Source organism: Misgurnus anguillicaudatus, unplaced genomic scaffold (assembly GCF_027580225.2).
Source record: "Misgurnus anguillicaudatus unplaced genomic scaffold, ASM2758022v2 HiC_scaffold_33, whole genome shotgun sequence".
Classification (NCBI taxonomy): domain Eukaryota; kingdom Metazoa; phylum Chordata; class Actinopteri; order Cypriniformes; family Cobitidae; genus Misgurnus; species Misgurnus anguillicaudatus.
Genome location: NW_027395283.1, coordinates 5,127,445 through 5,150,201, shown reverse-complemented (window position 1 = coordinate 5,150,201; position 22,757 = coordinate 5,127,445). Strand labels below are relative to the sequence as shown.

The following is a 22,757-nucleotide window of genomic DNA, read 5'->3' as shown; positions in this document are numbered from 1 at the left end:
TTAACTTGCATGCTAAACTTTTAATGGTATTTTTCAGAAAACGCACTGAAAGATGACAGGGTGCAGCGAGCAGTAGGCATTTGCAAGAGGCTGGTCAGTCAATTCTCCTACAGCTCGAGAAGATAGAGGTGTTAGAATCCATCCACAAAGCTCTGCATCCACTTCAGGAGTTTACAGATGTGCTTTCGGGAGAGGAGTAGTGTCTCCTATCTTAAGCCAGTTATTCACCTTTTGAGAACAAAGACACTCGCTGAAGATCAAGATGACACTAATCTGACAAGGGCAATCAAAGACAAAGTCCTTCGGTACCTAAAGGAAAAATATGATGACCCATCCACTCAAGAACTTCTGGATGTTACATCATTCTTAGATCCTCGCTTCAAAATAAATTACATCAGTCAAGACAACATTTCAACCATAAAAGACAGAATGATGACAGAGATGGAAGATGTTGCCAGAAAGGTAAGAAAATGGCACTTATGAGGAAATGTTGAGCATTCTTTTCGCACTGAAAATGTTAAAACTTAAGTAATTAAGGTTTTCTTAAAGGCCTTTTGCCTCAGAATTATTTATGTTCTTTGCACTTTAAATGGCAAAAATGTTTGCTGTTATTGTTTCAACCTTAATGTAGGTTATGGTCAGTGTTCTACTGATGTAAAATGTTTACAGTGTGTTTGGGTTCTTAAAAGGTTAAAGGGATAGTTCACCCAAAAATGTAATTCTGTCATTTACTCACTCTCATGTTGTTTCAAACCCGCATAAATGTCTTTGTTCAGATGAACACAAAGGAAGATATTTTGAGAAATGTTTGTAACCAAACCTTTCATAGACCATTGGACCCCATTCACTTTCGTAGTAGGAAAAGAAAATACTATGGAAGTGAATGGGGCTCATGAATGGTTTGGTTACAAACATTTCTCAAAATATGTGTTTATTAGAACAAAGACATTAATGCGGGTTTAAAACAACATGAGAGTGAGAAAACAAAATTTTTATTTTTGGGTGAACTATCCCTTTTTATATACAATTGTTAATTTAACTTTTAAGATACTGTAGTTCTTAATTTGTCATGTTTGCATTATGACAACTTTATAAAAAATGGCTACAATGTTTAAAAGGTTTTAAATAAACAGTAGCACAGTGTATCATAGTTTGTCTTGCTTTGGTGCTGTTAAAACGACCTGGATGTAGCTCTTTTTTTAAAATACTAATACATCGCACTTTAAATCGCAGTTTTGATCAGAAAAATCGCAATTAGATTTTTTTTCCAAATCGTGCAGCCCTAGCTCCCACAGCAAAGTCACTATTTGGTTCGTATCATCCACATCATTTAAATCATGAACAACTTAATATACACAGACCAGGACTCATTTTCTGCTTTATACTCATCTAATCTTTCTCTTCTCACATACTTTATCCTCATCACCAATTTATGCTGTATATTCACGAAGCAAACAATGATATCAAGCTTGTAAAATACTATAGCTAGTATTGTAATAACCAAAGCACATAAACGCCTCCAAAGCACCTCAAGCGGTCATTTTTAGAACAACACCTGACCTTCAGACGCCTTTGATGGAGTTCAGGATTTTACCTCAAGATTGTACAAATTATAATAATGACCTAATGTACTGTTCACTGAGTATGAATTTACTGTTTTGTTTTTACATTTATTTTGAATTAGACATAGAATGTGTTGTGTTTTATTGCAAATTTATTATAAAGTTTGTGTTTGTCCACTAGATGGCGCAGTTTGACTCTGACGTTCAGAAAGCGTCTGACAGATAATCAACAGCGATAGACCAAAGCTGAAATGTCAAGTTTATCATTTTATTAAACTTTGTGATTTTATTTACATTTCATTCAGTGTCTCAACTTTTTTTGTAATTGATCACATAATCATCAAAAAGTCCTGCAGTCAGATCCTGAAGAACACAAAAGCAAAGACGTCCCATATTTGGATTTAGAGATAGATGAGCTGTGAGTCTTCAATGTTGTGCTGAACTTGAACACATTTCAGTTTAAGATGAAGTTAAAAACCCCAACAGTGTAGAAGAAGAGGAATCTTGTCAGTATTTACTTCAGTTTATGATCCTATGAGATTTCTTGCTCCTCTTACACTGACTGATAAATCGCTCTTATAGGAAATGTGTAGACAGAAGCTGAGTTAGGATGAAGATTTACCTCCAACACTTCAAAGTCAGATTTATATAAAGTCACAGATCAGATCCTGTACTGAATAATCAACTCATACGGTTAAGAGGAAGTGATGTCACTATTGTGTCTTCTTATTCACCATCAGATCATACTGAAGATCAGACATTTTTACTTCTTTAACGTCTCTGATAATCAGTCCTAAATAAAAATGAAAGAGAAAGTCAATCAGATATGAGATCATCATCAGTGTCAGATGAAGAGACAGAAAAACAAACTATTAGTGCTGTCAGTCAGTGATAGAAATGAAATCTTCAACATAATAAACATGTCAACAATCTGTTTATCACATACACATGAGCTACAACAATACAAAAACACATTTCATCTATTTCCTCTGAATATTTGATGTCAATGTAAGAGATGAATGTATTGATATGTATGTAGTATAATATAATGACACACTGACAGTTTTATGAGTTCACACACAAACAGTAAGAAAATGAAGGTGATGCTTTATTTTAAAAGTCCTGGAGGTTGACAGTCGTGTAAATAAAGAGAAACAGCATCAATGTCAAAGCTCGACAGAGAGTTGTGTGAAGTGTCCATCAGATTTTAAGAGTTGACTTTCTCTTCTTTTTTCAATTCTTCATCTCTATCATTTATCATCTGTACTTTGTGTTTATCTGTTGTGTATATGAAGAGTTTGGTTCCAAAACGCAATAAACGCCATTTTTGAAAAAAATGAGTTACTGCCAAAATCAGCATTATATCAGGTCAGTAGTTAAAAGTAAATTCTTAATTTTACGCAAAATCCAATATCCGCCGTGTTATTCTGTCATCTTTGCTCCCTTTTTTCCCAAAATGCGACAAACGCCACTTCCCCTTTTTTACAGAACGCAATAACTCCATTTCTGATATTACAGCCCACCGTTCACGCAATGTAAACAAACAATGGCGGACGCGCTGAGTACACGGAGTCCTGGTTTTCCTCATCTACTTTGTACTACGTGATCAACAAACAAAACAAAATAATACTTTAATTGCATCGCTAAACCTGTGATGGTTTTCTGTGATGGGAAAGAAACGTAAGCCATCAGCATCTAATATTTTCCCTGAGAGGCACTCGGGAGACGGGTGCTTGTTCTCCCGACAGCAAGCTTCTCATGCTAACACATTGACCCCAGAGGATCTTATGAAAAACTTTCCATTATTTTACTCAAAGTCAACGAAAATCGAGCAGGACCAAAAACATTTTACAGTCGATCGCTGTGAAAGACGTTAAGCGAAGACGTCAAGTAACCGCAATGACAGGGTTCTTCATATGACAAAGTAAGTGTTTTGATTAATAACATTAATGTTTATATTTTTAATTAGTGTGTACAACTAGTCAACTAAATGAATATAACATGGCAAAGATGAATGCACATTTATATAGGCTATTGATTCAATAGATTTATAGCATTTTGAATAAAAACTTGTCATGGATTTATTGCATTTTGTGGAAAAAATAATCCGTTTTTATAATAAATCTTTGAAAATCAACTTATGGATTTGAATTTTTTATGTTTTTATAACCTAAAGATGCTGTGTGAAAGTTTGTAACAGAAAATAGTTGTTTTCATCTTGTCACTTTCTTGGTATAGAAAACACGTTTTTACCAAAATTTGTCAAAATGGATTTATTGCGTTTTGGAACCAAACTCTTCATATATTGTGTTTGTGTTGTTATTTCTGTCTGTATTCTGATGATTTGATAAATAATGCTTAAAACATGAAATAAAAACTTGTTATAAAAAGAGTTTAAGATGAACATCTAGTCAAGTGTGCATAACTATAGAGGTGTCAGCCTATCAAACAAACCCCATTAACAAACATCATATATAATGTGTAAGAAGAGTAAGATCACAGTATTAAATCCTGGAGTGAACAAACTCAACATCACAGTTAGTAAACACACTGAAAAAAATGACTCATTGAATTTAATAATTTTTTTTAAGGTAAGTGGTTGCAATCAATTTATTTAAGCTACATTTAAACAAAAGTTTTATATTTTAATTTACTCTACTAATTTTTTTTTGTTTAAATGTAGCTTAAATAAATTGATTGCAACCACTTACCTTAAAAAAATTGATTAAATTCAATGAGTCATTTTTTTCAGTGCAGACTCAGACATTGGATTGAATTCTTATTGTGTTGATCTGACAAAGCATCAAGTGTTGTTCATGTACACTTCATATTTTCTGTTTGTTGGGTTTAAAGGATACACAGCCTATAACAGCAGCAGATCAATTTACATTTATTTCTAATATTTATATTCTAGGACTTAAATGACACTGCATGAGTTTACTTTAAACGTTTATTTAAATGAGCTCTACTCACCCTACTGTCTGTAGTTTATAATGTGGATCATCTTTTAGTTTAGAGATCAGCTTCTTGCCTGAATATGTGAGATTATTAAAGGACAGATTCAGTTCTCTCAGGTGTGATGGGTTTGATTTTAGAGCTGAAGTCAGAGCAACACAACCTTCATCTGTGATATTACAGAAACTCAACCTGTAGAGAACAGAGACTTTGTCTGAATTATGCAAAACTACAAAGTTTGTCCACAAATCTCTAACCTCCATCTCTTCATGTAATGTTCCTCTTTCAATCCCTCAGTAACTGAGACATCGTGGGGCGGTTTCCCGGACAGGGATTAGACTAGTCCTAGACTAAAATAAATGTAAGAGCTGTCTACACTGAAAACAACTTGCACTGACATATCTTAAAATACATCAGTGCCCTTTGTTTTGCCTCAAAATGCACACAAGTAATGTTCTTAGTAAGGCCCGTTTGTTAAAACTACTTACATATCATAATTAAACTAAGGCCTAGTCCTGGCTTAAGTTAATCCCTGTCCAGGAAACCACCCCTGTGTGTTTAAATGTCAAATAAATCCATCACACAGCTGACTATTAGGCAAGGCAAGGCAAGGCAAGTTTATTTGTATAGCACATTTCATACACAGAGGTCATTCAAAGTGCTTTACATAGAAATGAGAAAACAATATATAAAAGAGAAAAAAGAAAATGTAAAAATAATAGATACACAATAAAATCACAATAAAAACAAAGATACATGAAAATTTAGAATAACAATTAAAGAAAATAAATGTGATTTTAATAAAAACACTTTAAAATGTTAAAAAGAATAAAACAGAAGTAAAAGTGACTTGAGTTAAAAGTGCAGTCAGTGTGAAGCAGCACAGTGCTCATTCAGTAAATGCAGAGTTAAACAGATGTGTTTTTAATCTAGATTTAAAAGTGTTTACTGTTGAAGCACATCTGATCTCTTCTGGAAGCTGATTCCAGCTACAGGTGGCATAATAACTAAATGCTGACACACCTTGTTTTGAGTGAACCCTTGATATTTCTAACTGACCCGATCCTAATGATCTGAGTAATCTTTTAGGTTTATATACAGTTAGCATATCTGTCATGTATTTGGGTCCTAAGCCATGAAGTGATTTATAAATGAGTAACAATACTTTAAAATCTATTCTAAATGTCACAGGAAGCCAGTGTAAGGACCTGAGGACTGGAGTGATGTGCTCAGATTTTTTGGTTCTGGTCAGAATTCTGGCAGCAGTGTTTTGTATGAGCTGCAGCTGTCTAATGGTCTTTTTGGGGATCCCCGTAAGAAGTCCATTGCAGTAATCCACCCTGCTTGTGATGAAAGCATGAACAAGTTTCTCTAAGTCCTGTCTTGAGACAAAACAGCTAATTCTGGCAATATTTCTGAGATGGTAGTAAGCTGATTTGCTTATCGCTTTCACGTGACTACTGAAATTAAGGTCAGACTCTAAAATTACACCAAGATTTCTGACTTTATTTTGTGTCTTTAGACCCCTAGAGTCAAGGTATGTGTTAACTTTGAGAGTTTCATCTTTATTTCCAAATACAATGACTTCAGTTTTGTCTTTGTTTAACTGGAGGAAGTTTTGACGCATCCAACAGTTAATTTCATCAATGCATTTACATAGAGAGTCAATGGGGCTGTAGTCATTGGGTTACAGGGCTAAGTATATCTGGGTGTCATCTGCATAGCTGTGGTAAGCAATTTGGTTCTTTTGCATTATTTGACCAAGTGGGAGCATATACAAATTAAACAGAAGCGGTGCAAGAATTGAACCCTGTGGGACTCCACATGTCATGGATGTCCACTCAGATTTATGGTTACCTATGTTCACATAGTAACCTCTTCCTTGTAGGTATGTTTTAAACCATTTGAGGACCATCCCAGAGAGCCCTACCCAGTTTTCCAGTCTATGTAAGAGTATGGTGTGATCTACTGTGTCAAAGGCAGCACTAAGATCTAGTAGCACCAGCACTGATATTTTACCTGAATCAGAGTTTAAGCGAATATCATTTATTATCTTTATGAGCACTGTCTCTGTGCTCTGATGCTGACGGAAACCAGATTGAAAGTTGTCCAGATAGGCATTTGAGTTTAAGAATTTGTTCATCTGATTGAAAACAACCTTTTCAATGATCTTGCTTATAAACGGAAGATTTGAGATTGGTCTGTAGTTGCTAAGTATGGTTTTGTCTAGGTTACTCTTTTTTAGGAGAGGCTTAACAACAGCTGTTTTTAATGACTCTGGAAAGGTGCCTGTGATCAGAGAGGTATTTACTATTTTTAAGAGGTCAGTTTCTAAGCAGTTAAGTACCTTTTTGAGAAAAGATGTGGGGAGTGTGTCAAGGCTGCTAGTTGATGCTTTAAGATGTTGTACTGTTTCTTCCAAGGTTTTTATATCAATTATGTCAAATTCTGAGAGTGTTCTGGCTTTGCCTATTTTAGTGTTTTTGCTCCCCCTGCTGGTAGTTTTATATTCTGCAGAATAAATATGTTTTATTCAGTTTCCGGGGTTCTATCAGAACAACAAGCAAGCACATGGTAGCACACTCTTAATTTGCTGTGTCAGTCCATCAGATTAACAACGCTTATCGAGGCACTGTCTGTAAGTGGAGTTTGATTGTTCTTGATTATGTTAATATATTATGTTTATGATGTAGTACATGTAGTACATGTAGATGTTTTCATGATATGGCATTGGGAAATTTACATTGAGTAATCATTTAATTGTCTTTGGTGAACATTATTGGATTAGACATTTCCTATGTGGCATTTTATTTATGTGTTCCTTTTGTTTTATATTGTTTTACAGTTTTACACATTTATTCAGTAAATCAAAACGACGACTCCGGTGTCAAGACTGTTTATTGAGTGGATGTGTTTAGCTTGCTGGATACGAAGCCAGTACAGTAAAAAGACAAGCTTCATACAAGTGCTGTTTATCATGGAAGCTGGATTTCACCTGCTATTGTCATCTACGGCATAGAGGCTAACACGACAACTGCAGAGTATCCACATAGTAAAATCTTTCAAGCTCATATTTTGGACCAGTCATGGAAGATGACAAAAGTAATTCAGCTTTATCTCGACGTTCCGTGACTTCCAGCAAGTCCACGGTCAGCATAGCAGTGGCTAAAGCAAGGGCAAAGGCAGAAGCTGCACAGGCAAGGGCCTCATTTGCAAAGAGGGAAATGGAAATAAAAATAGAGAAAGCTCGCCTTGAAGCGACATTAGACGTAATGGAAAAAGAGAGAGAGGCAAAAGCTGCAATGGCAGAGGCGGCAGTCATGGAAGCCGCTGTTACAGATCTAGAGGTAAAAAGATCACATCATAGTACAACTATCCACCTTCCACAGCAAAGTCCTAGGCAACGTACTGAAGAGTATGTAAAACAACATAGTGAAACTAGTGACAATGTTCCAGAGAATCCAAAGCCTGAATTACCCCAAAAATTAGAGGATGATAGAGAGAAAAAACCTTCTTCACCAGTGTATCATGTTCTGTCCTCTTGGAATGCAAGTCAATTCAGTTGCAGTGAGAAAAGGCAGCAGAGTAAACCACCATATTCCCACTCTCCACATAGCTTCTCACACCATTCTAACAGTTCAGCTGCTTCCTTGCACCATCCTAGACGAGACACTAATCATCCTGCTCATCACTCTAATCACGATGCAGCCACATATGAATTAGCTAAGTTTTTAGCAAGAAACCAGCTAGTGACATCTGGGCTTAACAAATTTGATGACCGTCCTGAAAACTATCTGGCCTGGAAATCATCATTTCTCAACACTACCAAGAGCCTTGATCTTACAGCAGGTGAGGAATTTGATTTGTTGATTAGATGGCTGGGAAGAGATTCAGCAGATCATGCCCGTAGAATTAAGTCTGTGAATGTGAGGGATTTACCTGCTGGTCTTGAACTCATCTGGGAGAGGCTAGATATGACTTATGGATCTCCAGAAGCTATTGAAAAAGCTCTCTTTACAAAAATAGAGACTTTTCCAAAAATATCTGCTAAAGACCATGATAAGCTTTGGGAATTAGGAGACCTGCTTTCAGAAATTGAAGCAGCTAAGAATGGCGGTGATCTACCTGGGCTCACTTATCTAGATACAGCAAGAGGAGTTAATCCTATTGTGCAAAAGTTACCCTTTGGACTTCAAGATAAGTGGATGATGCAGGGTTCACACTACAAGTACACTAAAGGAGTTTCTTTCCCACCATTCTCCTTCTTTGTGGAATTTGTGTGTGCAGAAGCGAGAGCGCGCAATGATCCAAGCTTCAATTTTACTTCGCTTTCCATAAACCCTGGTGGGAAGATCAGGTATAATGAAAGTCATGTTCCTAAACCTGTTTTAGTCCATAAAACAGATGTAAAGTCCTTCTCTAATCTCTCTCATGCCAAGAGTCTTCAAAGAGGAATCGACGAGGTTGAGAAGCAATGTCCAATACATCGTAAACCTCATCCTCTCAAGAAATGCAGAGGCTTCAGAGAAAAGCCATTAGAGGAACGAAAAAAGATCTTAAGAGAGCTATCCATTTGTTACAGATGCTGCTCATCTAACAAACATGTGGCTAAGAATTGTGATGTGTCAATTAAATGTTCTGAATGTGAGAGTGACAATCACCTGGCTGCTCTTCATCCAGGCCCAGCGCCGTGGCGTTCTAATTCCACACCTCCTTCACAGCATGGCGGGGAGGAAGAGGAGTCTTGTAGTGGAGATGTGTCATCAAAGTGCACCAAGATTTGTGGCAAAGGCTTTAGTGAGAAGTCATGCTCTAAAATATGCCTGGTGAATGTTTATCCTGCTGGCAGTCCTGACCTAGGGAGGCGGATTTACACCATTATAGATGAGCAAAGCAATAGATCCATGTTCAACGTGCAAGGAACTTCTTCAATGTACACATTAAAGACGTGTGCAGGAGTAGTCCAAGCAACTGGAAGAAGAGCTCAAGGGTTCATCATTGAGTCTGCAGATGGTGAGATCAATTTTCCACTTCCTACTCTCATCGAATGCAATAGCATGCCAGATAACAGAGATGAAATACCAACCGCAGTTGCTGCCCTGCATCACAATCACCTAAAAGACATAGCAGACAAGATACCACCTATTGATCCAAATGCTGAGATACTGCTTCTCTTGGGAAGAGACATAATAAGAGCACATAAAGTCCGCAAACAACTCAACGGTCCTCATGATGCTCCATATGTCCAAAAATTGGACCTTGGTTGGGTCATAGTGGGAAACGTGTGTCTAGGAAAGTGTCACAAGCCCTCTCTGGTGAATTGCATGAGAACACACATCTTAGAGAATGGCAGACCAAGCTACTTCAGTCCATGCAATAATCACATTGTACTGAAGGAGACGTTTAATGAGAAAAGCCAGTTCCAGAACTCTAGCCTATCAAGCTGCAGACTTGGTCAGACAGTGTTTCAGCAGACCAAAGATGATAATAAATTTGCACCTTCAGTTGAGGATCAGTTATTCATGGACATCATGGATAAGGAATTCTTCAAGGACTCAAGTAACAGCTGGGTAGCACCATTGCCATTTCGTGAGCCAAGGAGACGCTTGCCCAACAACAGAGAGTATGCAGTAAGACGTTTCATGTCTCTTCGTCGCAACCTTGACAAACGACCAAAGATGAGAGATGACTTCATGGAATTCATACAGAGAATACTTGACAATAACCATGCAGAGCTAGCTCCTCCTTTACAGGATGGTCAAGAGTGTTGGTATCTTCCGTCATTTGGTGTGTACCATCCAAAAAAACCAGACCAAATACGAGTTGTATTTGACTCTAGTGCACAGTTTGATGGAGTATCTCTCAATGATGTACTGCTGTCAGGCCCAGACCTAAACAATAGCCTGCTAGGAGTCCTCATAAGATTTCGAAAGGATCCTGTCGCCATCACAGCCGACATACAGCAGATGTTTCACTGCTTTATGGTCCGGGAGGACTGTTGTGATGTTTTACGCTTTCTATGGCATCGTGACAATGATCTGACTAAAGAGGTTGTGGACTACAGGATGCGAGTTCACGTATTCGGAAACAGCCCTTCACCATCAGTGGCAATTTATGGAATTCGCAGAGCTGCCAGAGAAGAAGAGAAAGAATATGGCACTGATGTGAGGAAATTCATTGAACAAGATTTCTATGTAGATGATGCCTTAAAGTCATTTCCTACGGAGGAAGAGGCAATCGATGTGCTTAAAAGAGCACAAGAGGCACTAGCTGCTTCAAACCTCAGGCTTCATAAAATTGCTGCAAACAGAGCCAAAGTAATGAATGCCTTTCCAAATGAAGATTTGGCTAAGGACATCAAATGCCTTGACCTCTCCACGGATGACTTACCTGATCAGCGAAGCTTGGGCATACAGTGGAACCTAATGTCGGATACGTTCACATTCCGAGTGCCTGATATTGAAAAACCATACACACGTAGAGGAGTTCTGTCGACAGTGAATAGTTTGTTCGATCCCCTCGGATTCCTAGCCCCTATCACAATCCAGGGTCGTCTACTATTAAGAGAACTCTCATCGCAGACACATGAGTGGGACACACCATTGCCTGAAAACAGACATGAAGAGTGGACACGGTGGTGTCATCCGCTGCAAGACCTAAGAAGTCTGAACATTCCACGCATGTATGTATCCATTCCTCTTTCTGAAGCCAAACACACTGAAATATGTGTATTCTCAGATGCCTCTATGAAGGCTATCTCAGCTGTTGCATACTTGAGAGCATCAGATCAAAATGGTAAAACAGAGGTTGGCTTTGTTCTTGGCAAGGCAAGGTTGGCTCCGAAGCCTGATCTCTCTGTTCCTAGGCTGGAACTATGTGCTGCAGTCTTGGCTTTCGAACTGACTGAACTCATTACAGAAGAGATTAATCTAAAGCCAGATGGTATAAGGTTCTACACAGATAGTAGAGTAGTGTTAGCCTACATCTATAATGAGTCAATACGGTTCCATGTATATGTGAGCAACAGAGTGCAGCGCATTCGGCAGTCTTCTCAGCCTGAACAATGGAGGTATGTTTCCTCTGAGCAAAATCCTGCCGATCATGGCTCTCGTTCTGTTTCATCTTCCAAGCTTGAGGCCACTACCTGGCTCACAGGACCTTCATTTTTGCACTGTCCATCAGAGCAACTCTTTGATCACCCAAACTCATACAATCTTGTTGACCCAGAGGAAGATGTTGAAGTTCGCCCAGAGTTTAAAGTCTTGTCTACCCAGATCGAGGTGAATCAGTTAGGTACCAAAAGATTTGAGCAATTCTCAGACTGGAGAACAGTCGTCAGAGCTGTAGCACGGCTTCATCACATTGCTCATTGTTTTAAAGGACCAAGCAATGATAGTCGTTGCACTGGTTGGCATTGGTGCTCAAAGGGCTTATCTGTAAGCGACCTCCTGAAAGCAGAGGAAATCATTATCAAAAGTGTACAACATGAAGTGTATGCAGATGAGCTGAAATGTATCACTTCTACAAGTGAAATTCCGTCACATAGTCCACTTTTGAAGTTGAATCCAATCATCGATGGCAATGGTTTGCTAAGAGTTGGTGGACGCATCAGACAAGCAGAGCTAGGAGATAAGGAAACAAATCCCCTCATTATCCCGGCTCACCATCACATCACAGTCCTACTGGTCCGACATTTTCATGAACGTGTGCAGCATCAGGGCAGACATCTTACGGAGGGCACCATAAGATCCAATGGTTTTTGGATAATTGGGGCTAAACGATGCATTAGCAGTATTATCCGTAGGTGTGTTACATGCCGTAAACTAAGAGGCAAGATGGAGGAACAACAAATGGCCGACCTGCCAGCTGAAAGGCTACAAATGGATCCACCCTTTTCCTTTGTCGGCCTCGATGTTTTTGGGCCATGGGAGGTGATCTCACGCCGCACAAGAGGTGGCCAAGCTAATAGCAAAAGGTGGGCAGTGTTGTTTACTTGCATGTGTACCAGAGGAGTTCACATAGAGGTGATTGAGTCAATGACTTCCTCAAGTCTTATTAACGCTCTCAGAAGATTCTTTTCTATTAGAGGTCCTGCCAAGCAGCTGCGCTCCGACTGTGGGACAAATTTTGTTGGTGCCTCTAAAGAGCTTAACATGAGTGAGAATGAACAAACAGAGGTGAGAGAATACCTACTTGAGCAAAGATGTTCCTGGGTTTTTAACCCACCACACTCTTCACATATGGGTGGTGCCTGGGAACGTATGATTGGGATGACAAGGCGAATTCTGTATTCAATGCTCTTGCAAAACAAGTACTCACAGCTTACTCATGAAGTCTTAGTGACATTCATGTCTGAGGTCACAGCCATCATTAATGCACGGCCTCTCGTCCCAGTCTCCACAGATCCTGAATTCCCTTTTATCCTAACACCATCTATGCTTCTGACACAAAAGTTCGGTAATCTCCCGACTCCACAAGAAGATTTCAGTAAGAAAGACATGATCATGTGCCAATGGAAACAGGTTCAAACATTAGCAGAAACATTCTGGAATAGGTGGAGGAAAGAGTATCTCGGAACACTTCAGAATCGTCGCAAGTGGTTTCACAAACATCCAAACATCAAAGAGGGTGACGTTGTACTGCTCAAAGACAAACAAGTCAAAAGAAATGAGTGGCCGATGGGGATAATTGTGGAGGCTGTTCCCAGTTCAGACGGTATTGTGAGGAAAGTGGAGGTGAAAACTGTTCAGCATGGGACAACAAAAATCTATCACAGACCTATATCTGAGTAAGTATACCTCGTGTCTTCAGATCAGGCTGTTTAATCTAGTACTTGCTAGTGTATATGGTATCTTTGAGATACCAGACGGGGAGTGTTCTGGCTTTGCCTATTTTAGTGTTTTTGCTCCCCCTGCTGGTAGTTTTATATTCTGCAGAATAAATATGTTTTATTCAGTTTCCGGGGTTCTATCAGAACAACAAGCAAGCACATGGTAGCACACTCTTAATTTGCTGTGTCAGTCCATCAGATTAACAACGCTTATCGAGGCACTGTCTGTAAGTGGAGTTTGATTGTTCTTGATTATGTTAATATATTATGTTTATGATGTAGCACATGTAGTACATGTACTGTAGATGTTTTCATGATATGGCATTGGGAAATTTACATTGAGTAATCATTTAATTGTCTTTGGTGAACATTATTGGATTAGACATTTCCTATGTGGCATTTTATTTATGTGTTCCTTTTGTTTTATACTGTTTTACAGTTTTACACATTTATTCAGTAAATCAAAACAACGACTCCGGTGTCAAGACTGTTTATTGAGTGGATGTGTTTAGCTTGCTGGATACGAAGCCAGTACAGAGAGAATGGCTAATTTCTGAGGTTGTTGCAATGATATCTGACTGATCACAGTACAATATGAGGCCGTATTGATGGCCATTCTGATATTACTGATCTTCTCAGAGAAAAAGGTTGCAAACTCATTGCATTTGTTGTCAGAGAGCATTTCACTAGGAACTTGATTTGGGGGGTTTGTTAGTCTCTCTACAGTAGCAAAAAGAGTGTGAGTGTTGTTTATGTTTTTGTTTATAATGTTTGAAAAGAAGGTCTGTCTAGCTGTGCCTAGTCCTACATTGAAAGCACGAAGACTGTCCTTATAGATGCTATAATGTACTTCAAGTTTTGTTTTCCGCCACATACGTTCAGCTTTTCTGCATGTTCTTTTCATGTGCTGTACTGCTGTTGTGTTTCTCCAGGGTGCTTTACGTCTGCCAGTGATCACCTTGACCTTTACTGGAGCTATACCATCAATGGCATCTTTAACTTTTATGTTAAAGTTTTCAAGGAGAACATCAACAGAGTCTGCCGATATGTTTGGCAACATTGATATAGCCTTCATAAATACCTCACTGGTGTTCTCATTTATGAACCTTTTTTAACATAGACAGATCTAGCATCAGTGGCAGGACAGATCAATAAATCAAAGTAAACACAGAAATGGTCAGATAGGGCTTCATCCTTGATTACAGTGGATGAAATGTTTAGACCCTTGCTAATGAGCAGATCAAGAGTGTGTCCCCGATTGTGTGTAGGACCTTGCACGTGCTGGGTCAGATCAAAAGTGTTTAAAACATGTAACAGTTAAATTGCAGCATTGTTTTCTGCATTGTCTATATGAATATTAAAATCTCCAGCAATAACAAAATAATCAAATTCAGAGGAAATTGTTGATAAAAGTTCTGTGAATTCATCAACAAATGCTGAGGTGTATTTGGGAGGTCTATAAATAATTGTAAACAGAATGCGTGGTGTACCTTTTAAAGCAATACACAAATATTCAAAAGACTGGTAATCACCAAGTAACACTTGCTTGCATTGAAAGGCATCTTTGAATAAAGCAGCTATTCCTCCACCTCTTCAAACAGCTCTACAGACATTTATAAAGGTAAAGTTGGGTGGGGCTGATTCATTGAGGACTGTAGCACTGCAGCTGTCATCTAACCAAGTTTCATTTAGAAACATAAAGTCCAGGTTGTTAGTGGTGATAAGATCATTAACTAAAAAGGATTTGTTCTTTAGTGAACGGATGTTCAGAAGTGCTAACTTAACAGTAACTGGTTTTGGCACTGTATCAATCTCAGAATGACGTATAATAGGCAGTAGATTAGATAGAATTGCTGTGCGGCTGGAGACGGCCTTCATCTTTCTATCACATGTCAGGACAGAGATAGGGAAAGCTAAAGGGACATCGGGCACCCGCTTGTTCTTAAAATATTTATGATTGTTACTGCTGACGTAGCGGGAACCCAACATACATCAGTTACCAGTGCTGTTTGCAGATGAGGGCTGGTGTGGTCCCTGACGTTGAGGCAGAGGTCGGAGTGCTCTCTCAGATGGAGGGGGAGGGCAGGCTGGGCCCGAAGGCTTTGGTGGTTGAGAAGCCCGCCGTTTCTTGGTTGATATTTGGGGACTCGCAGCAATAGAGTGGGAGAGCTTTGTTCCAGCAGATACCAGTTTCTCCATTTTCTCTGAAAAGCCCAGAAGTGGTGATGTTGGAGAGAGGGAGAGAGAGTGTGACGACATCAGCTGTGATTCTGGTGTTCCTGAAGGCTGGGAGGGAGTGTTATCATTCCTCTGGTCATTATCAACAGAAACGTCCTTGGGTGTTGATTCACAATCCAGCTGTAGCGAGGTCTGTGGGCAGGGCTCAGCCTGAGCTGTGTCTGTGAACAGTAGTTGTGACTGCAGAGTTTTATCCTTGTCATCTGAATGTCCATCCAGGTGCTGTTGTAAAATTCTGTGGTCATTTCCGCTGTTCAGTAGTGGACTGGCACACTCAGCTGATGGATGATGCATGGAGAAAAAGATATTGTCTTTAAGCAACCTAGCACCTAGTTTGTTTGGGTGGATACCATCTGTGTTTAAAAGTTGCCTTTGGCTCCAGAAGATATTGAAATTGTCAATGTAATTCAGTCCTCTCATGGTGCAGGTTTTTTGCAGCCATATATTTAAACTTAGTAGCCGAGAAAACATATTTGTTCCCCGGGCTGGGAGAGGTCCACTGATGAAAGATTTAACTTTCAGTCTTGCAAGTGTTTCAAAAAGTTCATTGAAATCCACCTTAAGGAGCTCAGACTGCTCTTTCCGAATATCATTATTTCCCACATGTATGACAATCCGACTGACAGACTTATGTTTCATTAGAATGTTGCCAAGTTCCTTGTTAACATCAGAAACCGTTGCACGAGGAAAACAGTATGTACGGGTAGCCTTGCTTTCAAAGTTTCTGATAATATTGTCACCCACTATCAGTGTGCTTGGCTCGGCTGCTGTCTGAGCGGAGCGCCGCTGCCTGTATGATATTGAGCGTCTGTTAGCTCTGTAAGCTACTGACTGATGTGATCTGTGTCCATTAACATTTGGGGATTCTTCACCCAAACTCATTAGTGCTTCAAATCTATTTTCAAGCCGTACAGGGGGTGGTAGAATACCAATATTGGCTACTCGAGTTGTACCCATATCTGGGGTAGATGATACTAATGCAGGAATTTGTGACACTCGTGACAGTCTAATGTCTTGAGCACTTTTGGGTCTCGCACCCTGTTTATGCCATCGGTTTGTGTCCTCAATTACTTTAGGTTTCTCTGAGCTCACTATGACCTGTTTATAAGCATTAGGTTCACAGGACTCACCAGCTTTATGTTGAGAAGGACCACGATGAAGCTCCGCTGTATGTTCTGGCAGGGTCGGCAGCGCCACAAGTAACTTTGTTTCGAGAACCGCAATCTTTTGTAAAAGTCTGTGGCAGTTTGAGCAGCAGGTGGATTGAGATCCAAAAGAAGGCATTTTTTCTTCTTTTCTTCTGTTTGAGTGTGGGCAGCTGTGTTGTCCTGTTTTAAGATTGTCAGCTGCCGGCAATAGCAGACTGGTAGACTGCTATGATAGAAAGTTGTTGAATATTCCAAATATCAATATAGTTCCAGGAATTTGTAGTTTTAGTTTGAGAGCCCAATTGTTTAGTTTGAGCACTGTGCTGAACTGCTGGTAGTTGAATCAAAAGATAAAAGCGAAAAAGCAAAAGCGCAAAGCACACACTTGTAATTCTCATCAGGTATTTGATGTAAAAATCTTCCTCTATTAGAGAAAACTGAAGTCATTGCGTTTGGAAACAAAGTTGAAGTTCTCAAGGTGAATGCATACCTTGATGCTAGGGGTCAAACAACTAAAAATCAAGTCACGAATATTGGTGTGATTCTGTAGTCTGACCTTAGTTTCAGTAGTCATGTCAAAGCAATAACTAAATCAGCATATTATCATCTCAAAAAATAGCAAGAATAAGACACTTTGTTTCCAGACAAGACTTGTGCATGCTTTCATCACCAGCAGGGTGGATTATTGTAATGGCCTCCTCACTGGCCTTCCCAAAAAGACCATTAGACAGCTCCAGCTCATTCAGAACGCTGCTGCCAGGATTCTGAGCAGAACGTCTCAGTTCCGTATGTGGCGAATTGGGAACCGCTTCACGGGTGACCTATCTACTTCGAGAAACTATGAAAACGCCAATGAACTTGGCATGCAGGTATTTGCATAATGCCGGCGCCGCCCCGCCAGGTGCGCATATAAGCCGCAGGTGCACAATACCAAATCAGCTATATTATTGCTGAGAAGCCGAGCAACAGTGTCTGGACTTAAAACAGCAATGGAACAGCAAACTGTGGCGACAGGACGTGACGTCTCCGTTCCCTTCCTTCAGGGAACGAGGGTTACATACGTAACCAAGAAGTTCCCTTTCAGTCGGTCACTATGACGTCACGTTGTGATTGACGAATTGGGAATCCCTACCAAAACGCCACTGCAGCTGAACCCTTCCAGTGCCTGCAAAAGCCCTCCGCCCTCCACATAAGGGGCGGAACCTAAGGCGAAATGCAGAAGGCCGGTCACTACCTGTTCCTTAACCCACGATAGTGAAGCAGCGAACTGGGGAAGCGTCTAAACTGAGCAGAGCTAAAACACTGCGGAAGCCACCCCCTAAGAAGGTTAAATGGATGACATAAATATATGAAACAACCAACAGGTTGCTCAAAAAGTCTCTGACAATACATGGTAAGCAGAGAGATGCAGAACAGGCTCTGCTAAGGAAAACGTGGAGGATTAGAACCCCACGGACTATACACACAAATGAACCCCACGTAGGGGACAAATGTGGGCGCCTAGCCTACACAGGTTTACAGAGAATACATCAGTGATAGGTTGACAGCGGATGCTCCGCAACATCGGCTATCAGGGCGGTGGAGGAGAGGCAAAAACAGTTTTTGTGACGTTTTTGCCTCAATGGCCTTCCATAATGGTGCAAATGTGCATCACCAAAATAGAGGCTCCAAGCCGACACACGAGCCGACCCTCTGCGTTCTTAACTAGTTAACAGAAAGAACCCGAGTGGATACCGGCTCGACACGAACACTATAGATTCTTGTGAACGTATTAGGTGTCGCCCAGCCTGCAGCTCTACAAATATCGTTAGCGAGGAACCGTGAGCCAGTGCCCAAGATGATGCCACACTGTGTGTAGAGTGAGCACGTAAATTAAATGGACAAGGCACGTCTTGCTTTTGATATGCAAGGGCTATAGTATCTACAATCCAATGGGACATCCTCTGCTTGGTGACAGCTTTCCCTTTCTGCTGACCACCGTAGCAAACAAAGAGCTGATCTGAGGTCCTAAAGCTTTGCGTCCTGTCTATATACACACGTAGTGCACGAACAGGGCACAACAAAGCCATGGCTGGGTCTGCCTCCTCCAAAGGCTGCGCAAAGGTTCACCACCTGATCTCTGAAAGGAGTGGTGGGAACTTTGGGCATGAAGCCGGGCCGGGGTCTCAGTGTTACGCTGGATGCAGCTGGCCCGAACTGAAGGCACGAATCATCGACCGAAAATGCATGAATATCCCCTATCCTCTTAACAGAAGCCAAAGCAAGGAGAGTTAATGTCTTCATAGTAAGAAATTTAACACTCACACTATGCAGAGGCTCAAATGGGGCTTCCCGGAGTGATTTCAGTACCAAGGACAGGTCCCAAGGAGGAATAGAGGGAGGATGCGAAGGATTCAGCCTTCGAGCGCCTCTGAGAAATCTAATGACCAGGTCGTGCTGACCACTGTCCTACCGTTTACGGGTGAATGGTGAGCTGATATCGCAGCGATATCGACCTTAATAGTGGATGTTGACAGCCTATTCTCCAAACGATGCTGGAGATACAAAAGCATAACACTAATCGGGCATTCTCGGGGGTTTTCACTTTGGGAAGAACACCAGTCGACAAACAGATTCCATTTAAGCGCGTAAGCCTGTCTCGTAGACGGCGCTCATGCTGCAGCAACAGTGTTAGATACCTCTTGCGGTAAATCACTCAAATCCTCCGTGCCCCGTCCAGAGACAACACATGGAGGTTCCACAGGTCGGGTGCGCTTTGCCGAAACGTCTCCAAATCTGCTGAACCGCTATGGAGTGTAGTCGCCATTCGCTGGGACGCGCAGGCCGAGAGAGCGCATCCGCCTCTACATTGAGCGTGCCCGGAATGTAAATGGCACAAAGAGACCTCAAATTCTTCTGACTCCAAGTGAGGAGGTGACGGGCGAGATGCGACAGGTGACGCGAACGTAAACCGCCTTGACGATTGATATACGCCACGGTCGCAGTGTTGTCTGTGCGAACTAATACGTCTTTGCCTCGTAACTCGTTGCGTAACTCACATTTCCCGGCAGTTTATGTGCCAATGCAGCTGGGGTGTCGTCCAGACCCCCGAAGCCGCAAGCCCGTCGTACGTGGCCCCCCACCCGTGTCCGAAGCATCTGTGCATACTATTGCATGCCTGGAGACCTGTTTCAGAGGCACAACGGCTCGGAGAAACGCATGGTCTGACCACGGAGTGAAAGTGCGACGACACACAGGTGTAATGATAACACGGTGAATGCCGCGCAGCCACGCTCTCCTCAGGACTCGATCGTGAAGCCAATGCTGAAGCGGTCGCATATGAAGCAGTCCGAGCGGTGTCACAGCTGCGGCTGCTGCCATATGCCCCAGGAGCTTCTGAAATTGTTTCAGCGGGACAGCGCTCTTGCTCTTGAATGTATTCAGGCAAGTCAGAATCGACTGTACACGCGCATCTGTTAGACCAGCTGTCAAATCGACCGAGTCCAGTTCCATCCCGAGAAAAGAGATTCTCTGCACTGGGCAAAGCTTGCTCTTTTCCCAGTTGACCCGAAGACCCAAACGAGCAAGGTGTTTTAGTGTTAGATCACTGTGATCGCACAGCATCTGACGTGTTTGAGCTATTATGAGCCAATCGTCTAGATACGCGAGAATGCGCACACCTTTCTCTCTCAGGGGTTTTATATGCGCACCTGGCGGGGCGGCGCCAGCATTATGCAAATACCTGCATGCCAAGTTCATTGGCGTTTTCATAGTTTCTCGAAGTAGATAGGTCACCCGCGAAGCAGTTCCCAATTCGTCGGTCACGACGTGACGTCACCATGACCGACTGAAAGGGAACCAGAAAATACGAACATATCACACCAGTCCTAAGGTCTCTACACTGGCTACCAGTTACATTTAGGATTGATTTTAAAGTATTATTAATGGTATATACATCACTCAATGGATTAGGACCTCAATACATTGCTGATATGCTCATTGAATATAAACCCATCAAATCACTCAGATCATTAGGATCACATCAGCTAGAAATACCAAGGGTTTACTCAAAGCAAGGAGAGTCAGCTTTTAGCTATTATGCCAGTCGCAGCTGGAACCAGCTTCCAGAAGAGATCAGATGTGCTCCAACAGTAGTCACATTCAAATCCAGACTCAAAACACATCTGTTTAGCTATGCATTTACAGAATGAACACTATGCTGCGTCCGACCTGATTGAACTATATTTTATATGCACTATTTTAATTATTTTTATTTCTCGTTTTTATTCTTATTTTTAACTGTTTCATACTTTTATTCCTGTTTTATTCTTTTTCACACATTTAAAAAGTTTGTATTAAAATCACATTTATTTTCTTTTAATTATATTTTAAATTCTCATGTATCTTTGATTTTTTGTGTCTCTTATTTCTACATAATTTTTTTCTCTTATAGATTGTTTTCACATTTCTATGTAAAGGACTTTGAATGACCTCTGTGTATGAAATGTACTATACAAATAAACTTGCCTTGCCTATTACAGGAGGAATATGAGCTGGAGATAACATAACTTTGATCTTACATTTAAAGACGTTACAGTGTTTAAAGATCAATTTCACTCAATCTATGAAAACATTATTATTGTGTGTGTCAGTGTCATTGATGGATCAATGTTTTTAATCATCTTTATAAAAACAACACGACGAGGAGAAAAACTCTTCATACACAATAATATCAGCAAAGATTTCATCAAAGAAACACCAAACTACATTTTCTGACATTTTAACAGAGGAGTTTTGTTAAACGTTGTGAAGGAAATTGAATTGAATCATAACTAATTATAACTAACATGTCTTTTCCTTACAGGTTTGAACATTTGTACTGTATGCTTTTGACAATAAAATGTGTTGAAATAGAGGAAGTAAAAGTTGTATGTATTGAATAATGTAAGACTTTACAATAAGGTTTTGATTGAATACATGATCTTATTTCCTCAAGTGTTTGTGTTTATAATGGACAAGATGTTGTGTGACTCTTGAGTGTTTGTCTTCTGTGGACACCCGGTGAGGATAAATGTCTTGTGTGTGTTGTCTACAGACGCACCGGTTATGTAACTTAAGTCAGTCAGGTGTGTAGGGGAAATCTAACAACACAACATCATTCATTTTAATTGTAGGAGAATAACATAAAATTTTAATCTTTATCTCGGTTTTTATCTTGACAGGTTGTGTTGTGGTGAAACACTGTGGTTCTTTAATGACATATTGATGTCTCATACATATCTCATAGTAAGACCAGCAAGAGATTCTCACCCTGTGGTCTGTGTAAGGAATAATTGACGACGGGCCATTGAATTATAAGAAAATAATGCACACCAAGGTGGTAATGCGGCACGATGCGAAGCGGAGTGCCGTTACACCGCAGGTGTGCATTATTTTCAAATAATTCAAAGGACCGGAGTCAATTATTCCGCTTATACCACGGTTACCACAAACATTGCTCTCGTGCCTATTTTTAAGACATTTGACAAATTAGGTGTGCGGTTTACAGAAAAATAATCAACACCCATAGAACATTTCTCAGCCAATCAGAAAGCAGCATTTAACAGACCCGTGGTATAAGTGGGTCCCTACACCCCAGTATAGTGATGAGGACACTATACTGTCAAAAAAGCACCATCCTTCACCGAGTTCCTAACTCTCTGTGGTCATTAAACATCCCAGGATGTCTTTTCAAAAAGAGTAGGGGTATATCCTGGCCAAAACTTACACGTTGGCCTAATCATCGCCTCATACTAATTGGTTATATCACTCTGTCTCCTCTCCACTAATAAGCTGGTGTGTGGTGGGCGTTCTGCCGCAATATGGCTGCCATCGCATCATCCAGGTGGATGCTGCACATTGGTGGTGGTTGAGGAGAATCCCCCTTTCATATGTAAAGTGCTGCAGAAAAGCGCTATATAAATGTAACAAATTATTATTATGAGACTGCTGATGTATCTGCTTACTGATCAGATTTCCAATTGACTTTATATATCCTTTACATTT

At 40.5% G+C, this 22,757-nt stretch overlaps 1 protein-coding gene across 1 annotated transcript in view; it reads right to left on the bottom strand.

Moving 5' to 3' along the window:
• Positions 1-958: 958 nt before the first annotated feature.
• Positions 959-22,757, bottom strand: part of LOC141363141 (protein NLRC3-like) — a 48,034-nt gene continuing 26,235 nt past the window's right edge. The window contains exons 8-9 of the mRNA XM_073865698.1: positions 4,536-4,709; positions 959-2,355 (exon numbers count right to left, since the gene is read on the bottom strand). Coding sequence (XP_073721799.1) covers positions 2,334-2,355; positions 4,536-4,709 — 196 coding nt within the window. The 3' untranslated portion in view covers positions 959-2,333. The remainder of the gene's footprint in view (positions 2,356-4,535; positions 4,710-22,757) is intronic.